At 36.7% G+C, this 22620-nt stretch overlaps 1 protein-coding gene across 2 annotated transcripts in view; it reads left to right on the top strand.

The window, feature by feature from the left end:
* The first annotated feature begins 5349 nt into the window (after positions 1 to 5349).
* Slc30a9 (solute carrier family 30 member 9) overlaps positions 5350 to 22620 on the top strand; it is a 73144-nt gene continuing 55873 nt past the window's right edge. Inside the window, exons 1-2 of one of the 2 annotated variants that reach the window (XM_010625158.3) lie at positions 5351 to 5614; positions 15158 to 15319. In XM_010625158.3, the coding sequence (XP_010623460.1) occupies positions 5503 to 5614; positions 15158 to 15319 (274 nt within the window). In that variant the 5' untranslated portion in view covers positions 5351 to 5502. Of the gene's footprint in view, positions 5615 to 15157; positions 15320 to 22620 lie in introns of both variants that reach the window. The other variant, XM_010625159.3, reaches the window with a different exon arrangement.

Genomic DNA, 22620 nt, shown 5'->3' on the forward strand with positions numbered 1-22620 from the left:
AGGAATGAATAACACTTTCACAATAGACTGGGATTTAGTAACGTACATTCCAATTCAACACTCATCATGGCCAGATAAACCATTACACCAAGGTAAATTAATTGATAGAGGAGGAATTACAACAAAGGGAACAGAAAGATATGGCAAGATTAAAGTGCCAGGAAAAACTTACAAATTGTACACAGCACACTTCCCACAAGGATATTTATACTCTCCAAGGAATGACACACCTACAGTAATACAAGCACCCATGATAGTACCAGATATGAGTACGCCAGCTAAACTAATCCTATTTCCCAGAGTAAGGAAAGTACAATTGAAAAAAGAGAACCCATGATAGTACCAGATATGAGTACGCCAGCTAAACTAATCCTATTTCCCAGAGCAAGGAAAGTACAATTGAAAATAGACTTACAAGTCTTAACACCACCACCAAATTATTGCTTAGATACAGCCACTGCCAGACTGCAGTACACAACACCACTCAAGATAGGACGAAAACCATTACAATTATTGGCAATAGGAACAGTGTTAGCTGGTGCATTGCTTGGAGGAATTATGGGAAGTGGAGTTTCAGCAGCAATGATACAACCTATTAAAGCTCAGCTTTTACAAATCAATCAGTTGAACATACAGACTTCAGAAGCATTAGCAGCTCTTACTAATTCAATTGATGCCTTAAATATTATAACTCAACAAATGAGAGCAGAAACAGAAATCTTGAGGAAAGAACAAAATAGGAGATTTGATTTACAACAGGATCAGATTTTGAGAAACCACAATGGTCTTATGTGTGTGCAATATAAAATGACAATAGATAAAATGATAAGAGAACTAGACACTTTGTTCATTACAGGATTAGGAAGAAGAACACCAGAATTCCAATCATTACTTGACCCAACAGAACATAGTTTTTGTGAGGAAGGAATATGCATGATAAATGTCCTGCAGATCTTTTTAGACAATGCATATGCAGCGTATCATACGAGACCTATACCACAATTATGGTCACAAAAGAAAGACCCTTGGAGCTCATTACAGTCAAGATGGATTACACCATTAGATCATTTCCTATTTATATCTATAAATGGAACACCTGCATATGTACCACAAGAAGATTGTTATAGTTTAGGCACTAACACCTTTGTGTACCCACACATGCCCACAACCAAACTTACAGAAACACGTTTGGCACCAACAACTATGACAGACACAGTACAATCTATGGGTGACTGGACATTTTTAGTTTGTACTAACAATGACACCAAAGTTTCTTGCATAAATTTGAATGAAACAACTTATGATGACACAACTACAGAAATTCTAATACCACCAGGATGTTGGATGATTCATAATTGTTCAATTTTACAGAAAGGTAATGAAACATGGGTAACAGAAATATCTATACAATCAATTCATTTATATAGCACACCAAAATTATTCTTAGAAGACCTAGAACAAGAACATTATAAGGAATTCATAAAGAAGAATCAGGAGATACAAAAGATATCAGAACATAATCAAAAACAACTGGACTCCATACATAAGAAAATAATGTCACAACAACATACATTAACTAGATCCCAGGAAGAAATACATCATTTAGTAGGATTGATAAGGACAAATACAATCCTACCCAAAACCTGGAATACAGATATTAAGAAATGTACTTTCTTTGATTTTATGGCAAGACTTATTCAGCTTGATTTTGTATGTACACCACTATATCATTGGTGGGAATACATTAAGGAAGGACTATACATTGTTTCATTAGCTTTCCTGATGATTTTAATCTTAAAACTCTTTTTCAGAATACTTAGAAAGAGAAGATTCAGGAAATATAAGGCTCCAAAAAATGCATAGAGTGATAAGGCAACAGGATAAGTATGAGCAGGATTGGTATTGTTATAATTGTTGGCTATTCCAATTTTATTATCATTATTATTTGTTTTCCTTACAACTTAGTTATCATAATGGACACCAGCAGTTTACACCATACCATAGAAATGTGATGAGACGATGTGAAGTATGTGGAAAAAATATCAGAGTGAAACATAGAAATTAAATATACTTAAACAAGCTATTTTTCAGAAAATGCGACACAAAAGAGAATACAACGAATCTGGACGAAAATGTGATCTGATGCAAAAAGGAGGACCCCAAATTACCTTGAGACATTACTATAGAAAGCATTGTGAAATGTTACATGATTTATTTAGAAATATGGGTTTGATTTCTAGAAGTGAAATGGAAAGATTGTATTGTCATTTTTGTAGGTATAAGTTTTCAACTCGCTTTTTGTCAGGCATTGCTAAAGATGACAGATTACTTTTATTGTTACACCATTTCCTGGAACATGGAGAACAATGGGTAGAAAGCCACCCAATAGAAAGATACTTACACATTATAGCAAGCCTATTTGCATGCTACATATGTAAAGGCAGTTACCCTCAATACATGCTATGCAAGAATTTGATTAGACATGATCCAGAAGAAGCACACAAACTCTTGGAGGGTGATTGGTATTGTAAGAACTCCTTCGAAAATAAATACATTCCAGGATCATTACAATCATGGTGTACTAGAACATTATTAAAGCCTGTTTTGCAAGATTTATTGTTTGAATATTCAGCTTATATGACTTGGTATGAGAATAATAGAATCTATAGAAAAATGAAAAAAATATATCTTCCAAAAGGGTTACATCAGCCGATCTCATTGATTACAAGAGGAACATCTAGAGAAAGCTATTAGATGCGCCGCAAAGATTTTGTAAACCCCTGTTTTACACAACCAGCTGGGACCCTCTTGTTAATGAGGGGCCCTAATAGTGACACCTTTTATGCTGAGATCATCTCAGGTGTCAGGGGGTGGAATGTAATGAGCATTGTGAGCAGCCATGAGCTGACAGACTAATGTGACAGACATTACAAGCAGCCATCAGCTGACAGGCTGTGGTAACCAGATGATAAGGCTAAGTAGCTCAAAAGTGTGACGTGTGAGTTTGCAGTGAAAGTAAGATTAAGGTTTGGAATTTCCCCGATGAGGTAATGTACAGACGCTCAGGCGTCAACCTCAGATTAAGAGTGTGTTAAGATAGGATAAGGAATTATAAGAATATAAAAGACCAACTCAAACCCACTCATGTCGTCCGTCCGACCGATCACCATCGACCATGTCGAGACGAGACCTGATCTGAGCGCTTACCGGTCCCCGTGTTCGTGACTACGTGGATCCGGAACTCTGCCACTCGAGACCGAAGACGTCGCAGCTCGACCCTGCTGCCGAGCCTCGCCACGGACTTTGATTGTCAGGTCGTATACCCTGAATGATGTGTTGTGAGTGGGGTGAAAAAACAGCCACATGTGGTGACATATGCCTGTAGTCTGTAATGAGCATTGTGAGCAGCCATGAGCTGACAGACTAATGTGACAGACATTACAAGCAGCCATCAGCTGACAGGCTGTGGTAACCAGATGATAAGGCTAAGTAGCTCAAAAGTGTGACGTGTGAGTTTGCAGTGAAAGTAAGATTAAGGTTTGGAATTTCCCCGATGAGGTAATGTACAGACGCTCAGGCGTCAACCTCAGATTAAGAGTGTGTTAAGATAGGATAAGGAATTATAAGAATATAAAAGACCAACTCAAACCCACTCATGTCGTCCGTCCGACCGATCACCATCGACCATGTCGAGACGAGACCTGATCTGAGCGCTTACCGGTCCCCGTGTTCGTGACTACGTGGATCCGGAACTCTGCCACTCGAGACCGAAGACGTCGCAGCTCGACCCTGCTGCCGAGCCTCGCCACGGACTTTGATTGTCAGGTCGTATACCCTGAATGATGTGTTGTGAGTGGGGTGACATCCAGACTGCTTGTTAGCAGAATGGGATGGCACTATGTATACTTTTATGGCAATTGCTGTGTTCGCCCTATTTTGGTCTTGCTTCTGTGTGGCCCTTGACAATAAAGAGAAAAGTGAAACTGAGATACCTCTCGCAGTCGTTACTCCATGCCGAGATCCCGAAAGTGAAACCGGTGCTCGTGACAGTTGGCGTAGTCGGCAGGATCTCGGCTGGAATTTATCTGGCATCCCGTAAGGTAAACTTTTAGAATTTTAAAAAAAAAAAAAATATAGGAACTCTCTTAACTGGTCTTAGTGCTGTCAATCAAACAAGTGAGTACCAGACTCCACGAAGTCAACCCAGACTCCGGTCTGGGGAAGAACGGGTTATTGGAGCAGGGAAAACTTGAACGAGCGATTACCAAGACTCCACGAAGTCAACTCAGGCGAAAGCTTGAGGAAGAACGGGTTATTGGAGCCGGGAAAGCTTGCCGAAAACACCACCCTCCTTAAGGGTGTGAAAGTAGGCGCCGGACGCCCCGAAGCCAACTCAGGCGAAAGCTTGAGGAAGAGCGGGTTATGGATGCGCATGGCGAATTTACATTCAATTAATTTTTGTAAGGCATTGTTTTAGCCCGTTGGGTACAGCAATGTAAAAATAAATTCCAACATGATTATTTTCTATTATAGAAAACAAACCAATGCGGAGGTTCTTAAGCAAAAGAATTGAAAGATCGGCCGATATTAAATTTGACAAATTAATAAACGCAAAAAATATTGGTAACTGCCAATGGTATCTCAGAAAAAGGGAAATCAAGTTTTTATATTGGATAGCTGAAATTCTTTGGAAATGAAAAGATAAGACCAGGCCAATTATAGTTAGGGGTGTCAAAAAAGAGTCGAGTGAACAGAGACCTGAAAAAGCCTCGTGGTGAACACTACCCCGGTTTTTCCTTGGGACAAGACTATTTCAAAATCGCTACAACTTCGTTTGCCGCCAACGTATCACAAACATTAAAACATTTGTAATTTTAATATATTACAGACAAGAATCTGAGATCCAGAATTAAGGCGATTAGAAGATTCCAAAGCGTGTCCCTGCCTCGATGGCACTGGCTTCCTAATAATATTAAAAGGAGAACGTGTGTTCCGAGAGTTTTGAGCACGTGGCAGCCTCCGTTTAGGGTTTCTGACAACCGGCTGAGATCTGCGTTGTTCCTTCCCACCCCTCTTTCCTTTTCCAAAACCGTAACCCAAGCTTTGAGTCTAGAAAAAAGAAAGTAGTAGGCCGCACTTCCATCCAGCTCGCTTCTCCCGGAATTCACGGTTAAGATCCAATTTGCAAAACAATTTCCGGGAAAGAGCCAAACTACGGGTGCGAAAAAGCAAGATAGAAGCCAAGCTACATCGGAAGCCAAGCCCTACGACGCGCGCGGCGTTGGTTTTGGGAGGCGCAGGATTCGCGATTATCTTTTACGTCACTTCCGCCACCCCAAAACGGGCGTCTGTAAATGACGTTGCAATTTCCAGGTCACTGAGGCCGCGGCTGGCGGCGCAAACGTCGCCGTTTGCTTGTGTTCAGTCTATGGAGTCAGTTGGTGCCGCCGGCGGCGCGGAGGCAGGTGGCGGTGTCCAAGTGGGGTTCTCTGCCCCGCCAGGATGTTGCCGGGCTTGGCCGCCGCCATTGCGGCCCACAGATGCAGTTGCTCTTTTCTGTGCCGACTGCGTTTGAGCTGCAGGGCAGCGGTCCGCGTCTTCAGCGACCGCCAGGGTGAGTATCCACGCCTGCCTCTGGTTCCGCGGAAGCCGAACGGCCCAGGTCGGACTTGGCGCTGTTCATCAGCTTCTCTTCCCCAACCCCACGGTCTTCCTTTATGGTCTCCACTTGTAAGGTCCACCCACCTATCTCTGAAGGGTCTTTCCTGGCACGTCTTATCTTGGCCATGCCTGCAGCCCTAGCACAGCACCCCCTGGAATTTTTGGGCTGCTGGGGGCAGGTTTCCATCTCTGAAGCCGACCACTTTGTACCAGACAAAACGTTACGTGCGTGTCGTGGTGTCCGTGATGATCTGCCTGTCAGGTGGAAATGGCGGATCCCGCAAAGTTTCAGGGTATTCTGAGCTCACTGAAAATGAGCTCAACCTTCATTTTGCACTTTTGGCTGAGACGTTTTTTTCTCTGTTCTCACACTCTGAACTTTTTTTTTTTTTAATTTCCTAAAAGGAGTGGGGGTTGTCACACATAAAAGGTTTTTTCTTAAGAAGTTGAAGGCATCTCATATTCTTTGAATAAACCCAATTTTGGACCTCAAAACAAAAGAATTCTTCAGTTCCACTGAACAGTCTTTTTGGTGAAGATTTGTCTACTGGAACTGTAACCCAGAAAGAGGTGATTGATCAGAAATTTGGTCCTTCCTAAAATACTCTTTTCTGACTCAAGTTTAAATTGTTCAAAAGGTTCCCAAATAACATTGAACCTGAGTATTCTAATCAGGTTTACCTTCGTCTTTGCTGTAGCCTGGTACCGAGAATAGACGCAAAGAGAAAGAAATCCACCCTTAATCTAACCTCTCAGATTCTTGGGAATGCAGAATTTATAGAAACTTTCCTTCAAAATTCATGACTGAAAACTTTTAGCGTGTTTGTGACCTCCCAGTAGAAGTTGGAAGTTACAATTATTCAAGTTTTTAGCTTCTTAACATTTCAAATGGATTTAACATCATTGTTCTTGGGACTTTTGAGTAATTGTTGAGTTTTCCCATATTAGCAGTATATGGGACAAGTATACTTGTTCTCTGATGAACAGAATGAATTACGTGCTTATCTGCTGTGCTCCAAAGTACCCAAGTATTCTAATATAATTGCTTCTATGAACTTAGAAATTTGGCTTTTTACATTGAAAGTACATATAGTATCTGTTAAATTTAAATCGTCCCCCCAAGTAAATAAATTTAAATTGTCCTTTAAATGTGGGTAAAAGAAATTGAAGGTGTAATTTGTAATCCCTCCTCTGTAGGTGTCATGTCAAAATTTCATGCCCCCCCCATCTGCAGACATGGTCCCTTGCTATTAGTTTAGACTTGCCTTGAACTCACTATGTAACCCAGGCTGGCCTCAAATTTAAAGCAACCCTCCTGCCTCAGCCTCCCAAGTGCTAGGATTACAGGTGTGTACCACCATGCCTGGCAATTATATACTTTTTGTCTTGTCTCTTTGAAATACAGGTAATAATTACTTGTTTCACCAGTCAGAATGACATTGCAAAGATATTGGGAATGTTTATTACCACAAAAAATTAAAATGTGCTTTCACACTTAAAAACATTTATTAGATTAAAAAATAATTCTGTGGAAATTTTGTTTCAATAATACTGAAATACTTTCTGAAAGGCAACCATGATTTTGGTAAAATTTAAAAACTGGAGGGCCGGGGATTTAGCTCAGTGGTGCTGACACCTGCCAGGCAAGTGCAAGGTCCTGAGTTCGATCCCCAGTACCGAAAAAAGAAAAACAAAACTTAAGAAAGAGTACTACTTAAATTGAATGCATGTGAAGAGAAAAGATAAGAACTGTTGGAGAAAAAAAGTCCCAAAACACATTTTTCTTTGGAAAAAATAAAATTTCATTTTTTGCTGCTGAAATGTCTGTGGCTGGGAAAGGCTTCTAAGAGAAACACTTGTTTTAGTTGAATACTTAAGGATGAGAAACAGCTTTAAAGGGAAGAAAAGCCTGGGTGTTCCTGTGTGCACCTGTAATCTCAGCACTCTGGGAGATTTAAGCAAGAGGATTGCAAATTTGAGCCAGCCTGGGCAATTTAGAGACTTAGTGAAATCCTGTCTATAGTATAGGGGGATAGGCTAGAATAGGCTAGGATAGAAATAGATAAGCTGGAAAAATAGGTTGTGTGAAGTCTCTGAGTTCAATCCCTAGTACTGAACAAAAAAGAATCAAGAACAGTGCTGTCCACAAGAAATATGAGGAAATTAAATCACAGACACACACACACACACATACATACACACACACAAACACACACACTTTGAGTTGTCTGGTAGTCATTTTAAAAAGTAAAAATAGAGGGGCAATGTTGTTCAAGCCTCTTAAGTCCAACTATGTGGGAGGTTGATGGTAGGAGGAACACATATTCAAGCCCCCTCTGGGCAATTTAGTGAGACTGCCTCAAAAAAATAAAACATTGCTTGGGATGTAGCTCATTGCTCCATGAGTACCTCACTGTGGTACCCAGGTTCAGTCTCCAGTATTGGAGGAAAAAAAGTAAAAGTAGATTAAATTAATCTTAGTATGTTTTACCCAATATATTAAAAATATTTTAACATACAATGATTATAAAAAATTATTGAGCTATTGTGAATCTCCTTTTTGTATTAGCCTTCAAAATTCAAAATCCAGTTTGTATTTTACACTTATAGCACATCTCTGTTTGGGATAGCCACATTTCAAATGCTCAACATATAATGACTAATATCCCTAATTTGTAAAGTTTTACAGACCGGTGTGTATTCTAGTAGGAATATGGCAAAGGAAATTAAAATGAAGTCTGTAAAGAAGTTCCAGTGGCCGATAGAAATGCAAAGTTGTGTTCTCAGGAGTGTGGACATACACACTTAAAGAATTTTTTACTGCCTATCTTGTATTGGCTAAGGTTTTATAATGATGATACCCACATTGAGGGTACAGGAAAACAGGAACCCTCTTACTACTAATTGGGAACATATAGTTCAACAGTGTTTTGAGAAGTTATTCTATAAAAAGAACTTTTAATTAATGTATTTATTTATTTATTTGGAGACAGGGTCTTGCTACGCAGTTGAGACTGACATGGAACTAACTATGTAGCCCAGGTTGGTCTCGAACTCACAGATACCCTCCTGCCTCAGCCTCGCGAGTGCTGGGATTACAGGCTTGTGCCACTATGTCCGGCTTAAAAAGAACTTTTAAAACTTTATGCCCTTTGATCTAACAATTCCATTTCAAAGGATTTGAATGTGATCATATACATATTAAAATTGTATATGAGTTAATTTATATAGCAATTTGGCAGTTCAGTTATAGTTAAGAGTTGGAAACTGAAATATTTGTTATTTATTAGTGGCTGGTAATATATGCAATTTTTTTGTTGGGGGCGGTTTGAGACAGGGTCTCACTATATAGTTGAGACTGACCTGGAACTCACTATGTATCCCAGGCTGGTCTCAACTAACAGCAATCCTCCTGTCTCAGCCCCCCAAGTGCTGGGATTAAAGGCGTGTGCCACCACACCCGGCTATATGCAATTTTTTTTTTGAAAAAAATAATAATTTAGAAGAATAGTGACATGGGAAATGGGAAATTTTGCTGTATTATTACATAAACCTGTAAAAAATATAGTAAATACTGTGATATTAATGCTGAATTTCTCTAAAATATTTTTCATTCACTATATTTTTCAAGCAATCTACAAAGAACATGTATTTCCAAATATAAAAATACTAGTTTCCATAGTAAACACGTCCTTTTAAAAAAAAATTCTTCTACATTACATAAAGCACATATCTGTTTTTTTCATATATTTATCCTTTGTCTCATCTGACAAAAATTTGAAATGAGAAGGTGTTTCTTTGAATATTTCATGCCAGATTGACAGATACATGGTTTAGGTTAAATCCAAATTTAGTAAAAGTGGAATTTTAAAATAACAAATAGAAATTAAACCTTTGTGTATAATACCTGTCTCTAATCTAGCATTTATTATCACAAGTAGAATGAGAATTTAACTTTTATCCCCAGCAGAGGTCGCTTGTCCTCAAATCTCTTTTAATAACAGAATATTTACAGTTACAAGACCATTTTGGCAGACTGATGGGATGATTCTGTGTACACTAAGTTCGTGCTACAATTTGTTATACTTAACTATAAACTGGAGCTAACTACAGTATGTGGCTGATATATGTGAGTGAGAATCATTCAGCAAACAGACACCTGGCATTGTTGTGGTAGAGTAGTGCTGAATGAAGCAGAGTTTCCACCTTTATTGCACAGGTACCCAGAATAAGGAAATATATCTAAAGTGCTATATAAGAAAAGGAATGATGGGTTTAAAAAGCCAAGAAGAGTTATTTCATTAGATGTGCTGGTCTGGAATTTTACCTTTTTGGAGATGAGTGTTAGATATGATGGCTGTGTTAAGGCAAAGGAGATGCAAGCCAGGTGAAGAAGGTGTGGGGGAAAGAGTTATCCTGGCAGGGCAGAGGAAAGGACCCATGAATAGTGTTCTGGAGCAGAAAGGAATCTGCAGCGGTTGGGGTAAAGTGTAGTAGGATGGGATGAAGTTTGAGAGTTGTTAGAGCCTTCTAGGCTGTAGGTTTAAAAACAAAAGACAAGTTTTAAACATCCACTGTGACTTGAAGGGAAAGGAATAAATATGAGAAAAGTGAAAAAAAAATCCACTGTGACTGCTGTGTGGATAATGGGTGTGGATAAGGAGATCATAGGGGATTATTATAGTTGTGGAGCCCAACACAGTTGTTTTAAAGCCATGATAGCAGTGGAGCTTGAGAAAAATAGGTGGATTTGAGATATGTCTTTTAGTATAAGATCCGACAGTATATCTAAAGCTTTTAGCACAATGTTTGGTACTTGTTAAATCCTCAATATGTTTGATGTTTTCATTGTTTACCTTTTTATAAGCCAATGTTAAAAAGAATTAAGGAAGACAGTAGAAGAGCATCCTAGGATGGATGCAGTACAGGAAATAGTCAGTATTTCATACTGTTTCTGATTCAGAAAAAGAGGATGACCTGTTCCTTACTCAGCTATAGTTTTCTAGGCTGAGTCACATTTTTATTCACACTTTTATTTATTATTCAGGCTAGATGAATAGGCCAGATTTCCTGCGATTTTGTCTAGCTGAAAGGGTGAAAGTAAACTATACTTACCCTATGTATTAATATTGCATACATTGTATCACAGGTTATGATGAAGTTCCAGATAATTTAGCAATTTAGTTTCTTTTTATTCTAGACATTTTTAAATATAGGAAAATATAAGAAATAAAAGTTATATATAATCTAGATTGTTTTATTCATCATATAGTTGAAGTCATTGCATTAGTCTTTTGCCCTCTCCACCCCCATGTAACTTTGTGAGTGTTCCATATTCCTAGCTTCCCATCCACCTTCCTGCCTGGGGAGCGGAGCGACATCCCCAGCCAGTTTCCTTTTTATTAAAAGTTTAGTTTTTAATAAGTAATGAAAATACAGGACCCTTCAATAAACTTAATCATTCTTCTCTTCGGGAATATTTGTTTCTGTTTTTTTCTGTGATAGGTCATACCGTGAAGAATAGTCTTTGTGTTCTATATGATTTTGTATTTTAAAATCGTACTTTGTAAGTGCTTTAAAAGCAAGTACTGAATAGTGATTATTAGTTTTTAATATGTCAGTGCTTTAGAAATTGTGGGGTGGGCCTCCTGAAATAGTATCTTGAGGAGACATCATCTGGAAGACTTAGGATATAAGTTTTACTTTGGTCTTGAAATTAGCTAGAAATAAACTCAAACCACAAGGAATCTTTTTGTTTGTAGTTATATTGTTGCAGAAGCAACATATGTAGTAGATTGAATTGCAGATTTGTATGGGGGAAAGGAATTATTTTTATAGTCTAAATATGAATGCCAGATTTTCTTTGAAAACCAGAGTAGGTGGTAGATGATGAACCAGATTGGAGAATCAGAGATTTATGGGGGAAAGGAATTATTTTTATAGTCTAAATATGAATGCCAGATTTTCTTTGAAAACCAGAGTAGGTGGTAGATGATGAACCAGATTGGAGAGAGAGAATTGGTGATCAGTATCAGTGGTTATTAGAAAATACAGAGATGAAAGCAGTAAAATAAAAGCAGAAATATGTTTTGACTACACTGATGATTGCTGTGATTGCTACAAATAGCTCAGTGATCTTGATGCAAAATATCCTTTAAATATATAGCATAAGTCTTTTTCCAGTAGAACAGTATCAAACTAAAGATTAATATTCTTTATGCACCTTGTTTTAGATATTACTTTGAAGAAAGGGCATTAATACTGAATAATATATTTTTCTATATTCCACCTACTAGAATTAATAAATTCAGTAATTCAGCTAATGGTGGCTTATACTACTATATGGTATTAAATATGGTATTTGTTCAATCAGATATGGTCCTAAACAGTTTTTAGGATATAAGCAGTTTTCATCTTTGTATTAGTGCCAAATATATATTTTAAAGTTGCTAATACCTAAAATTCTACAAGTTAAAAATTAAGGACTTTTCAAAATAGCAAGGAGGCAATCCAAGATTAGTAGGACAGAAATATTTAAGACACACTTACTGGTTAAAAATGGGACAATTTAAGCATTATTTGGGATAATGACAAATGGATTGAAATTCTATAGCAAATAATGTTTAAATCTATGAAATTGTAAAGATTTCCCCCCGAATCCTGGGTATTCAATTTAGGACCTTGTGCATGCTAGGTAGCTGCTCTACCATTGAGCTTTATCTCCAGCCTGAAATTGTAATGATATACACACAAACCAAAAATGTGTCACCAGTGTAGGTAATGAATAAACTTTCTGTTTTGAGAATTGGTCAGTAAGGGGGAAGAATGAAAGCATTTATTGTTATATAAGGCATACTGTTGGATTAAATATGAGAGGAATTGTCTCTTCAAAGAGGAATAGACAAAAACATGACAAAATTAGGATGTCACATTTTTTATAACCACCTCATGAATACATGGTTCTAGGCATTGAATAGCATAGATACTCCATGATCACAAAGTAACAACCAGAATTATTTTTCCTTTTTGTGTTGCTAGGATTGAACCCAGGGCCTGAAGAGTGCTAGTCAAGTGTTCTGCCACTGAGCTACATTTCCAGTCCATATTGTGAGATTCTCATCACCACTTAAAAGGTGTTGTCCTTATAAAACTGAATTCAGAAGAAGCCTTTACACCCATCTATTTATAGAACTTATAGAAGAATAGGTTGAGAACCCTGAAAATTCCATCAGCAAAATTTAGTCTAGGACAAAAGTTCAGTGCAAACAACCTGGTTTATTCAAGATTAAAAATGCAGTGGATGGGGGCTTGGGGAATTTAGCTCAGTGATTCCGCCTCCTGCTTCACAAGTGCAAGGGCCCAAGTTCAATCCCTGGTACCAAGAAGAAAAAAAAAAAAGACATTTTTAGGGAAAAGTTTTAGCTCAATGGGAGGGTGCTTACCTGGCATGTATGAAGCCTTGGGTTTGATCCCCAGCAATGAAAAGGGAAAAAAAAAGGTATTCTGTAGTTTAAAAGACATCTCAATCACAGTTATGTGCACCATTTTGGCTCTGTTCACATAAAAAATGAAAAGCTATAACATTTGTAACAACTGGAAATTTGAAATTGAACATGTTATATTGAGGGACTTTTAAAGAAATTGTAATGATGGTGTGATTTTTGTTACAGTTCTTGTCTCTTAGACATACATTACTGAAATATCTATGAATGACATTATGTTTAAAATTTGCTTCACATTATTATATTGATGTGGAGATACTGGTGAAAGTAGAGATAAGATAAGATTGACTATGAGTTGGTAATTGCTGAAAGCAGACAATGAGTATGTGAAAGTTTATGTACTTTTTTTCTACCTTTGCATATGTTTGGACTTCTCTTTAATCATATATTTTAAAAAATGAGAACCTTGAAAAAGTCTAACATCAAGTCATAGAGATAAGTCATTTTCTGAAGATAGGAGTAATTCCTCTTTAAACACCTTAGAGAGCTGGGGATTTAGCTTAGTGGTTCGGCTGCCTGCCTCACAAGAGCAAGGACCTGAGTTTTATCCCAAGTACCAAATAAATAAACAAACAAACACCTTAGCACAAACTGCAGATGTGTCTCATCAGTAGGTTATAAATAAGTGTTGGTGGCTTATTACCTTCTTAGTTAATAATTCAAAAGATATTTTTAATAGGTCTGCAAAGTCAACACGAGGCTGCCATATTGAAGAAGATGCTTTTCTGGAACATGAGTTTCTTATGAGAATTGCCTTTGCCCCTATTTCACTAGTTTTATTAGCAGTTTACATACTTCATGTGCAGGCATCTTCCATTCTTATATTGTCTTATTCAGCCTTTAAGAAATGGATTCGCTTGGGAGGCTGACCCAGAAGGCTTATTACAAGTTCAAGGCAAGCCTGAACTGCATAGTGAGATGCTGTCTCAAAAAAAAGATGCAAAATGACTAAAAACATACTGAGCCTCAAATGATTTTCCAAAAACAAAACAAAAAAATGTGAAAGAATTTATTTCAGGAAATTTTCCAAGAAAATAAGTTCTACGCCTAAAACTTGAGTGACTGAGTGACTACTTGTCTGATTTCCTTCATGCTCTTCAAATTATCTTCAACATTCACAATAACTTAAGTTCCTGATGAATCCTCTGGACCATTAAAAAATGATTTTTCTTTATTTCAGAAGATATACTTCTGCATATGCACACACATGAATCAAAGTTTTAGATCATTATTAAGCCCTTAGAAAAATGTTAGCTCTTAAATGCTCACTCTTCCACTCTTGGAAAACCTGGGTTATTTACAATGGTATGATTTCATTAATATATCTTAAAATTTTTTTTGAGTTCTTTCAAAAAGGGGAATTCTAAGTACTCATAGTTAAAAAAGAGAAAGAGAGTCACAGGAGAGTAGAGACAAGTTCACTTTTCTATCACTTGGTAAACTGTGGAAAATATTTTCCTTCTGTGTTGCAGCCCTAAAAATCCTGTAGTCACCCCAGATGCGGTAGCTGAAGTGCTTCGCAATTAGTCTCCTGTTCTTTTCTCTGTTAGAATTTCCCCATATGGAGACATCTTACCAAATGTTGATCTCATTATCTGATTAAGGATCAGTGACTATGAATGACTAATGAATATAATTCACTTATTGATTGTGAGGTGAAAGAGGACTAAATCTTCAGCTAGTAGAAAGTGAATATGGGATAAGTTTTGACTAGGAAGGCCTCTTTGCCCTCCCTACCCCATCTTTTATTCTGAAAAATACATTATGCCAAAAATAACTTTAGCATGTCACTAGCATACAAAATAAAAACTATATTATATCCTAGACACTTTTCAGGACAGCTGAATAAATGATTGTTTTATTCGATATATTTTTAAAAGTTTCCATATAAATTTACAAATTAGAGAAAATTAAAATATTGTCTGAAGAGAAGGCAGCTTGTTAATTGTGCAGCTGAGAGTTGATTTGAAATAAAAATGATTTTTTTCTTTTAGAATGGCAGAATTTAGTGACATTTGGAAACTTTGCATACACGCATCATTACCCACATATTTGTACACTGAGCCAAGTAAAGTTGTACTCTACGAATATCCAGAAAGAAGGACAGGGGTCACAAACTCTCAGAGTAGAAAAAGTACCATCTTTTGGTGAAACAGGTATGTATAAATCTTTTCAAAATCTTTTTTACATATATACTTGAATGTTTTGTGTAAAAATTACTTGTTCCTTGAATATTTGATAAAGCTAGACTGATGTTTTCCTTGTAGGAGGTATTGAATTGCTGATTTTGGTGAGCTGTTTTTTCTAGGGATTTATTCACTTAAAATTTTAATACATTGGTATAAAGTTCATAATATTCTGTTTACAGTTGTATGTGTAGTTATGTCCTTTTTTGCTTTAGGAATTTTTATTACATTATTCCCTCTTATATACATTCACATACACACACTGTTTTGGAATTTGTCTATTCTCTGACTATATTTCAAAGTCTAAAACTGACATTTACTTTCATTTTAAAAACTACAAAGTTGCACTGGGGATTTAGCTTAGTGGTTCGGCCCCCTGCTTCACAAGCTCAAGGTCCCGAGTTTGATCTCCGGTACCAAAAAAACTACAAAGAACTTTAGAATGCTTTAGCTCTGATCACTGTCTCTCAACGTTATCTGTTGACTAATACTTTGTATCTATTCTGTTCTTTTCTCTTCTATATAGTATACATTATTGTTTAGATTTTAAAATATTTGTTAACCACTTTTCTTCTACAGAAGTTTCTTTAGGTGAGGATCTTTGGTGGCAAAGGCACATTTAATATGTTATTCCAGTGTATTTTGGCCTCCATTATTATATTCTGCCTTTGTTATCTTTTCTGTTAAAAATTTAATTACCGTTGTTTTAAAAATTTTGTGTGTGTTGGGCCAGGGATTTAGCTCAGTGGTTCTGCTGCCTTCCTTGCAAGCCCAAGGACCAGAGTTCGATCCCCGGTACCACACACACACACACACACACACACACACAAATTGGTGATGTGTGTGTGTATAAATGACAGTTTTATTTAGTGACTAAGTATAAATTTCATTGTATTTTTTCTGCTTGAGATGTGTTGGGATTCTTGGATCTGAGGATTGGTATTTTGTATAATTTGGGAATTCTGTCTACAGTTCTCTGCCATCATTTCTTCAGATATCCTTTCTGCTTGCCTATTATCTTTCTCCCTAACTCCAATTAGGAATATGTTAGATCTTCTCTTTTTCCATGTCTCTAAACTAAATCCCTCTGTCTTCTTTTCTTTTCTTTTTCTTTTTTTTTAAATTTTTCTAGTTTGCCTTCTAGATTATTTCCTCAGGTTTACCTAGATCACCGATTTCTTCTAGTCTGCTAATTGGTTGTATATTTTTAGTTACAGTGTGATATATTTCATATGAAGAAATCTTTCCTTGGTCTCTAATTCTTTGCTTATTTGTTCAGATTTTTATTCAATTTTTTTGTATTTTAAAATTGGAATTTTGTTTTGTTTTGTTTTATTTTTTGAGACAGGGTCTCACTATGTAATTGAGACTGACCTGGAACTCACTATGTAGCCCAGGATGGTCTCGAACTCACAGTGATTCTCCTGCTTCAGCCTCCTGAGTGCTGGGATTATAGGCATGAACCACCACGCCTGGCTTTGGAATACTTTTTGGTTCTCACTATATATTACCTTTTTCTTCCCTTTCTTGCTCCCATTAGTGATGCCTTGCCTGTGTTTTGTAACTGTGAGTTGGTTATTTTCCATGCAGTTTTTCTGTCTTGAAACTGTTTTATGTTTGTCTGAATTGAATTTGTGTTTTTGCACAAAGGATTTGCTTTTTCTTCAGTTAGCTGATAGGGACACAACTTGAGACCACATTAAATCAAATTCTCTGCTTTAAATATTGCATTGTTTGTTTATTTATTTATTTATTTATTTGTACCAAGGATCGAACTTGGGTCCTTGGGCTTGTGAGGCAGGTGGCAGCACCACTGAGCTAAATCTCCGCCCTGCTTTAGATATTTTAGACCACAATTGTTGGCCCAAATTTACACTGCACACTTGTATGAAGGTTGACTTGTCCTTAGGATTTACAGGGGAGTGTTTTATTTCTTCCTTGCTACTTACCACCAAAATGGAAGCAGGACTATTTTTTTTACTGTTCTCTTCTGTGATTATTATTTATTTCCTCTTCACAACTATACCTTGTATGTGGCTTTATTATCTGGATATCTCCTGTTTCAGTCCTCATCTTGAGTAGAAGCCAGCCTAATTCTCTGGTTGCCCATATCCTTTGCAGCTATGGAGGTAGAAGCTCAAAAACTACAAACTTCAACAGAAATTATTAGGGGAAAAGCTGCTTTGTTGTGCTTTTAGTCTGTAGCGGTCCTGCTTTCACTTTGTGTCCTTTTTGAATTCTTTTCCCCCCCTGGATTAGTGATACATTTAAAAATGTTTTGTTTAAGGTATCTAGGCTGTAATGCAGCATTAAAAGGAGCCCTTCATTCGCTTATTTATTAATTTAATATGGCAATAAATGAGAATGACTGAGTTTATAGTCTCCATTACTAAAGCAGAAAATCAAAAGATATTTTATGGTAAGTACTGGGATGGGGAAATTGAGTGTATTGCAGGAGCACATAGGAGGGATACCTGAGTCTTGAGTGGTTAGGGAAGCTTTTTCTAAAATGGTATCATTCAAGGGACACGATGAAAAGTAGTTACTGGTGTGAGGAATGGCTAATGATTGTAAAGGTGACTAACAGCAGTAATACAAATGAGGGTCTAGAGGTGGTGCTAGTGGTAATTCTTTTTAGAGGAAGAGATGAAATCAAGAGGTTTAAAAACTGAACAATTAGGATGTATTAGTTGCATTTAGAAAGAGTAAAAGACAATGCTTGGTTATTGCATCAGGCAAATGTATAGATGATTTCATTGATTTCTATAATTAGACATATCAAAGAATATATCTTAATGAGATGATAATGATTAGGTTTTGGACAACTAAACTGTATGTACTTAATGAGAAATTTTTTTGAGACAGGGTCTCACTATGTAGTTGAGACTGACCTGGAACTCACTATGTAGTCCAGGCTGGTCTCGAATTTACAGCGATCCTCCTGCCTCAGCCTCCTGAGTACTGGGATTACAGGCACTGCATTAATAGATGCAGTGATCAGTAGGTGACTAGTTATCCAACAAATCTCAGATGTCACACATCTTAACAAAACTACTGTCCTACTGTGACAATACCATCACTCCTTGCTGGATTACTGCAATAGCCTTTTCCCTGGGATCACTTCTACTCTTGACAACCTTTAATCCATTTTTCATATAGCCAGTGTGATCTTTTTAAAAACAGATCATGTTCATTAAAATTTTATCAGCTCCATTTATCCATTGAACAAAATCTAGGCTACTAGAATAAAATAAACTTTCATTATCCTGGCTCTCAAAGTCCTTACTTGCTGTTCTGTCCTTTATTGTCGAGTCCATTTTCTCCTATTACTCTCTTACTTGCTCATTATATTTCAGCCAGTCTCCTTTTGGTTCTTAGAAATACTAAGGTGGGGGCTGGGAATTTAGCTCAGTGATGCCGCTGCCTGTGTTATCCCTGGTACCCCCGAGAGAGAGACAGACAGACAGAGAGAAATACTAAGTAGTTCTTTTTTTAATTAATTTTATTGATACATTTTAGGCATACAATATGACAGTAATGTAAGCTGGTTCTTCTTGTGGGACCTTTGCTCCAGTTACTTTCTCTTGCCCAGGTGCCCCTATTCACATGGCCAACCCCTTCTGATTATTCATATCTTTGTTTTATGACACTGGGAATTAATCTCAAGGCCTTCACACCAAGATGTCTTCCCAGCCCTTTTTTATTCTTTGAGATAGGGTCTTGCTAAGGTGCCTAGGATATTCTTGAACTTGCATTCTGCCTGCCTCAGCTTCCTAGTGTGCTAGGATTATAGGTGTGAGCCACTTTGTCCAGCTAACACTTATTTTAAATGTCAGGTTTGCACAGAGGTGTTTTTAAATCCTCAAACTAAAGTATCCCCCCAATCTTTAATATTCCTATGATTTTCTGCATAGGTAACCCTCTTGATATTTTTAGTATTTCATTTATTTCATTTTATGCTTGTTAGCCTCATGACAGCAGGAACTTGAGTTCTTAGAGCAGTGGTTTGCACATAGGGTTTAAAAAATATTTGTAAATGAGGGAGTGTTTGGAATTTTAACCTGAAGGTAAAAATTAAAAAGGTTTTAGCTACATACAGATGGTTACTAAAGCCATGAGTTTAAGACAGTGCAGGGAGAGTGGTTAAAAAGGAAGAGATAAGATCTTTAGTGCAAAGTCACCCAAATGAGTAAAAGTTGATGCAGCTTGCAAAGCAGACTTGAAAAGGAATGGCTGGTGAAGAAGGAGTGTATAGTATCAGTTTAGAATAATGTTAGTATCAGAGTAGAATAATGTTTGAAGAATAAACATCTCAAGATAGTTTTCTCTTAGTTAGATGGCTCACAGAAGATTTTTTTTTTTTGTACCGGGGATCAAACTCAGGACCTTGCACTTTGAAATTAGTCGGTGGAACCACTGAACTAAATTCCTGGCCCCAGAAGATCTTATTGATTCCTGAGAAACTTTATTCATGTCAGTAAGGTCTGCTTTTCATTCTTTTTTCTAAGCCCACCCTTTTATGGGTTTAACTGTGGACTTCTAGGTAGTTTCTTCTCCATCTCTTGTTATGATGGTGAACTGCTGAGATAAATATTAAGAGTTGGATATTATAGCAAGAAGGAATGGAGAATGTATTGAGTTTCTAAGTTGTAGAATTAAGCATGTTTTAGTAGAGCACAGTAAAGACAAAACATGATGAAATAATATAATGGTAAAATATATTAATATATTATTTAATATATAACAAAATATATTCTTAAATGATTATACACTCAGGCAAATCTATTGAATGTTGGTTCCACTGTGCAGAACCTTTAAAGTTGACATTCAGTAGGATTCTTTTATCTTCAGTGGCTGGAATAAAAATGTTAGTTTATTTGTATATTAGAAATACATTGTTTATCGACAGTTTTATTTTGAGCTCTATTTTTCAAGATTTGCTTAGGCCAAATTACATCTTGTTAGCCATTACATAGACACCAAGTAATTGCTTGATTGAGAGATAATTTGTATACTTAAGGGTTTGAGATTGACTTTTGAATAATTCAAATCACATGGTAAAGTCAGAAATAGCTCGTTAAGAAGCAGACTTGCTAGGGCATCCTTAAAGTTTTAAGGAGCATTTCGATGTTTCAAATTTTAGTAAAATTAGTTTAATTTTCCTAATGACAGCAGATGTGTGGCAAACAGCCAGGATTGAGCTTAAAACAAATGTGTAGAATACTCTAGCTCCAGTGATGCAGTGTGACTGATAGATGGTGGTGTGCAAAATAAGTATTCATACACATGCTTGAGCCATTTGCTAACATTCTTGTTTGTGCTTCATAACACCACATATTTAGTAACATCTAGACAGTTTGTAGTGAGAAGAATATTCAGTATCCATTTTAGAGAAACTTGTTTTATGTGATTTGGTTGAGTGATCATTGTAGAAAGAAGGGCAAAACTTTTTTTTTTGGTACTATGGATTGAACTCTGGGCTTTGCGCTTGCAAAGCAGGCAGCGAAACCACTGAGCTAACTCCCTGACCCTTCAGAAACTTTTGACAGTAAATTTCTCAGTTGTTCAGACACTAGGTAAGAAAACATTACTTCACCCCTTTCCCTTCCCTTTGTTCTGTTTTGTTTCCCAGAACAAAATTAAAAAAAAATAGATATATAGATTTTGTACAAGAGTATGTATGTTCAATTAAACAATAGAAATATAATCTTAAACATTCTAAACAAGCTATTGGGGGTTAGAGTAAGAGGAGGATATTGAAAATTTGAACAATGTAACAGATGGTGAAAGGTGAAAAAAATTAAAGGGAAAGTAAAAGATGGTAAAGTGAACTAGACATTAAGATGGCAGTTGTCCAAATGTACCACAAAAAAGTGATCAGATTTAATGTGTTCTGTGCCATTTAAATGCACTCATATTGTAAATATGTGGAAGCAGTTATTTTTTATTTAATTACATTTTCAGAGATTACATTAATTACTCTTCATTCTTGTACAATATTCTGGATTCCATGCTGTCTCATCTGCTCGAGGACTTTGCTTTTTGATTATTCTCTTAAGCTGTAGCACCAATTTCTTCTTTAGTGTATCATTCTTATCTCTACGAAATACAGTCAACCTTTCCATGATTCTCTTTACCTCCTCCAAGTCCAAAAACTTCTCCCACTTCATCTCCTATTGTCTCCTCAACCTACTCCATGTTAACTATTTTGTGAAAACTGCTTTTGTCAAAAGTGTCAGTGACTTAAATATAAAATGCTTAGAGTTATGTTTGGCACACTGTCAGGGATCAAAGAAAGCCAAAAGAAAGATTATTATTATTCACTGCTATATGAATTATGAATATAATTTATCTGTATGATTTGTCTGTTTTGCTGATGGGCATTTGGATTGATTCTAGTTTGCAACAAAACTGTAAAATACAGTGTTGCTCTGTTCATGTACCACTCTTGTGCCCTGGTGCAAGGGTTTTTTTTTCCCTCTTTTTTGTGGGGGGTACTAGGGATCAAACTCAGGACTTTGCGCTTATGAGGCAGTTGGCAGAACCACTGCGCTAAATCTGCGCCTTGTGCAAGGGTTTTTTGAAGCCTAATATACTGACCTAGAAGAATTGCAGGCTCATTTCTATTGCTTATGTTCTCACTTATTAGATAATGCCAACTTTTTTACCAAGGTAACTGTGCCTGTTTATATTTTGACCATTAGTTTATGTTTCCATTGCTTTATACCCGTGGTGAATTAAGTATTGTCATATTTTCATGTTTTCTAATCTAATGGTAGTAAAATAGCATTTTGTGGTTTTTGTTTGCATTCCATTAATAACGAACTAACCACCTTTTATACGTTTATTAGTTATTTACATTTCTGTTTCTACGTAAGTTCTCATTTTGTTTGTTTGTTTGTTTTTTTGGTTTTTTGAGACAGGGTCTCACTATGTAGTTGAGACTAGCCTGGAACTCACTTTGTAGCCCAGGATGGTCTCAAACTCATAGCGATCCTCCTGCCTCAGCCTCCCGAGTGCTGGGATTACAGGTATGCGCCACCACGCCCGGCTTAAATTCTCATTTTTTATGATTGATCTGGAAGACTTTTTAAAATATTCTTGATATTAGTTCTTTATTGATTCCACTTGTTGAAAATAGCTTTCATTTTGAGATTTTTTTTCTTTCTTTTTTACGTGGGGTGTTTTGATAAACATTCTGAATTTTAATGTAGCATAATTTTTAAAAACTTTCTTAAAAATAAAAAACCCTTTCTTTTTTTTTTTTTTAA

This window comes from Fukomys damarensis, unplaced genomic scaffold, assembly GCF_012274545.1.
Source record: "Fukomys damarensis isolate Sample0158 unplaced genomic scaffold, DMR_v1.0_HiC HiC_scaffold_35, whole genome shotgun sequence".
In the NCBI taxonomy this organism is placed as follows: Eukaryota; Metazoa; Chordata; class Mammalia; order Rodentia; family Bathyergidae; genus Fukomys; species Fukomys damarensis.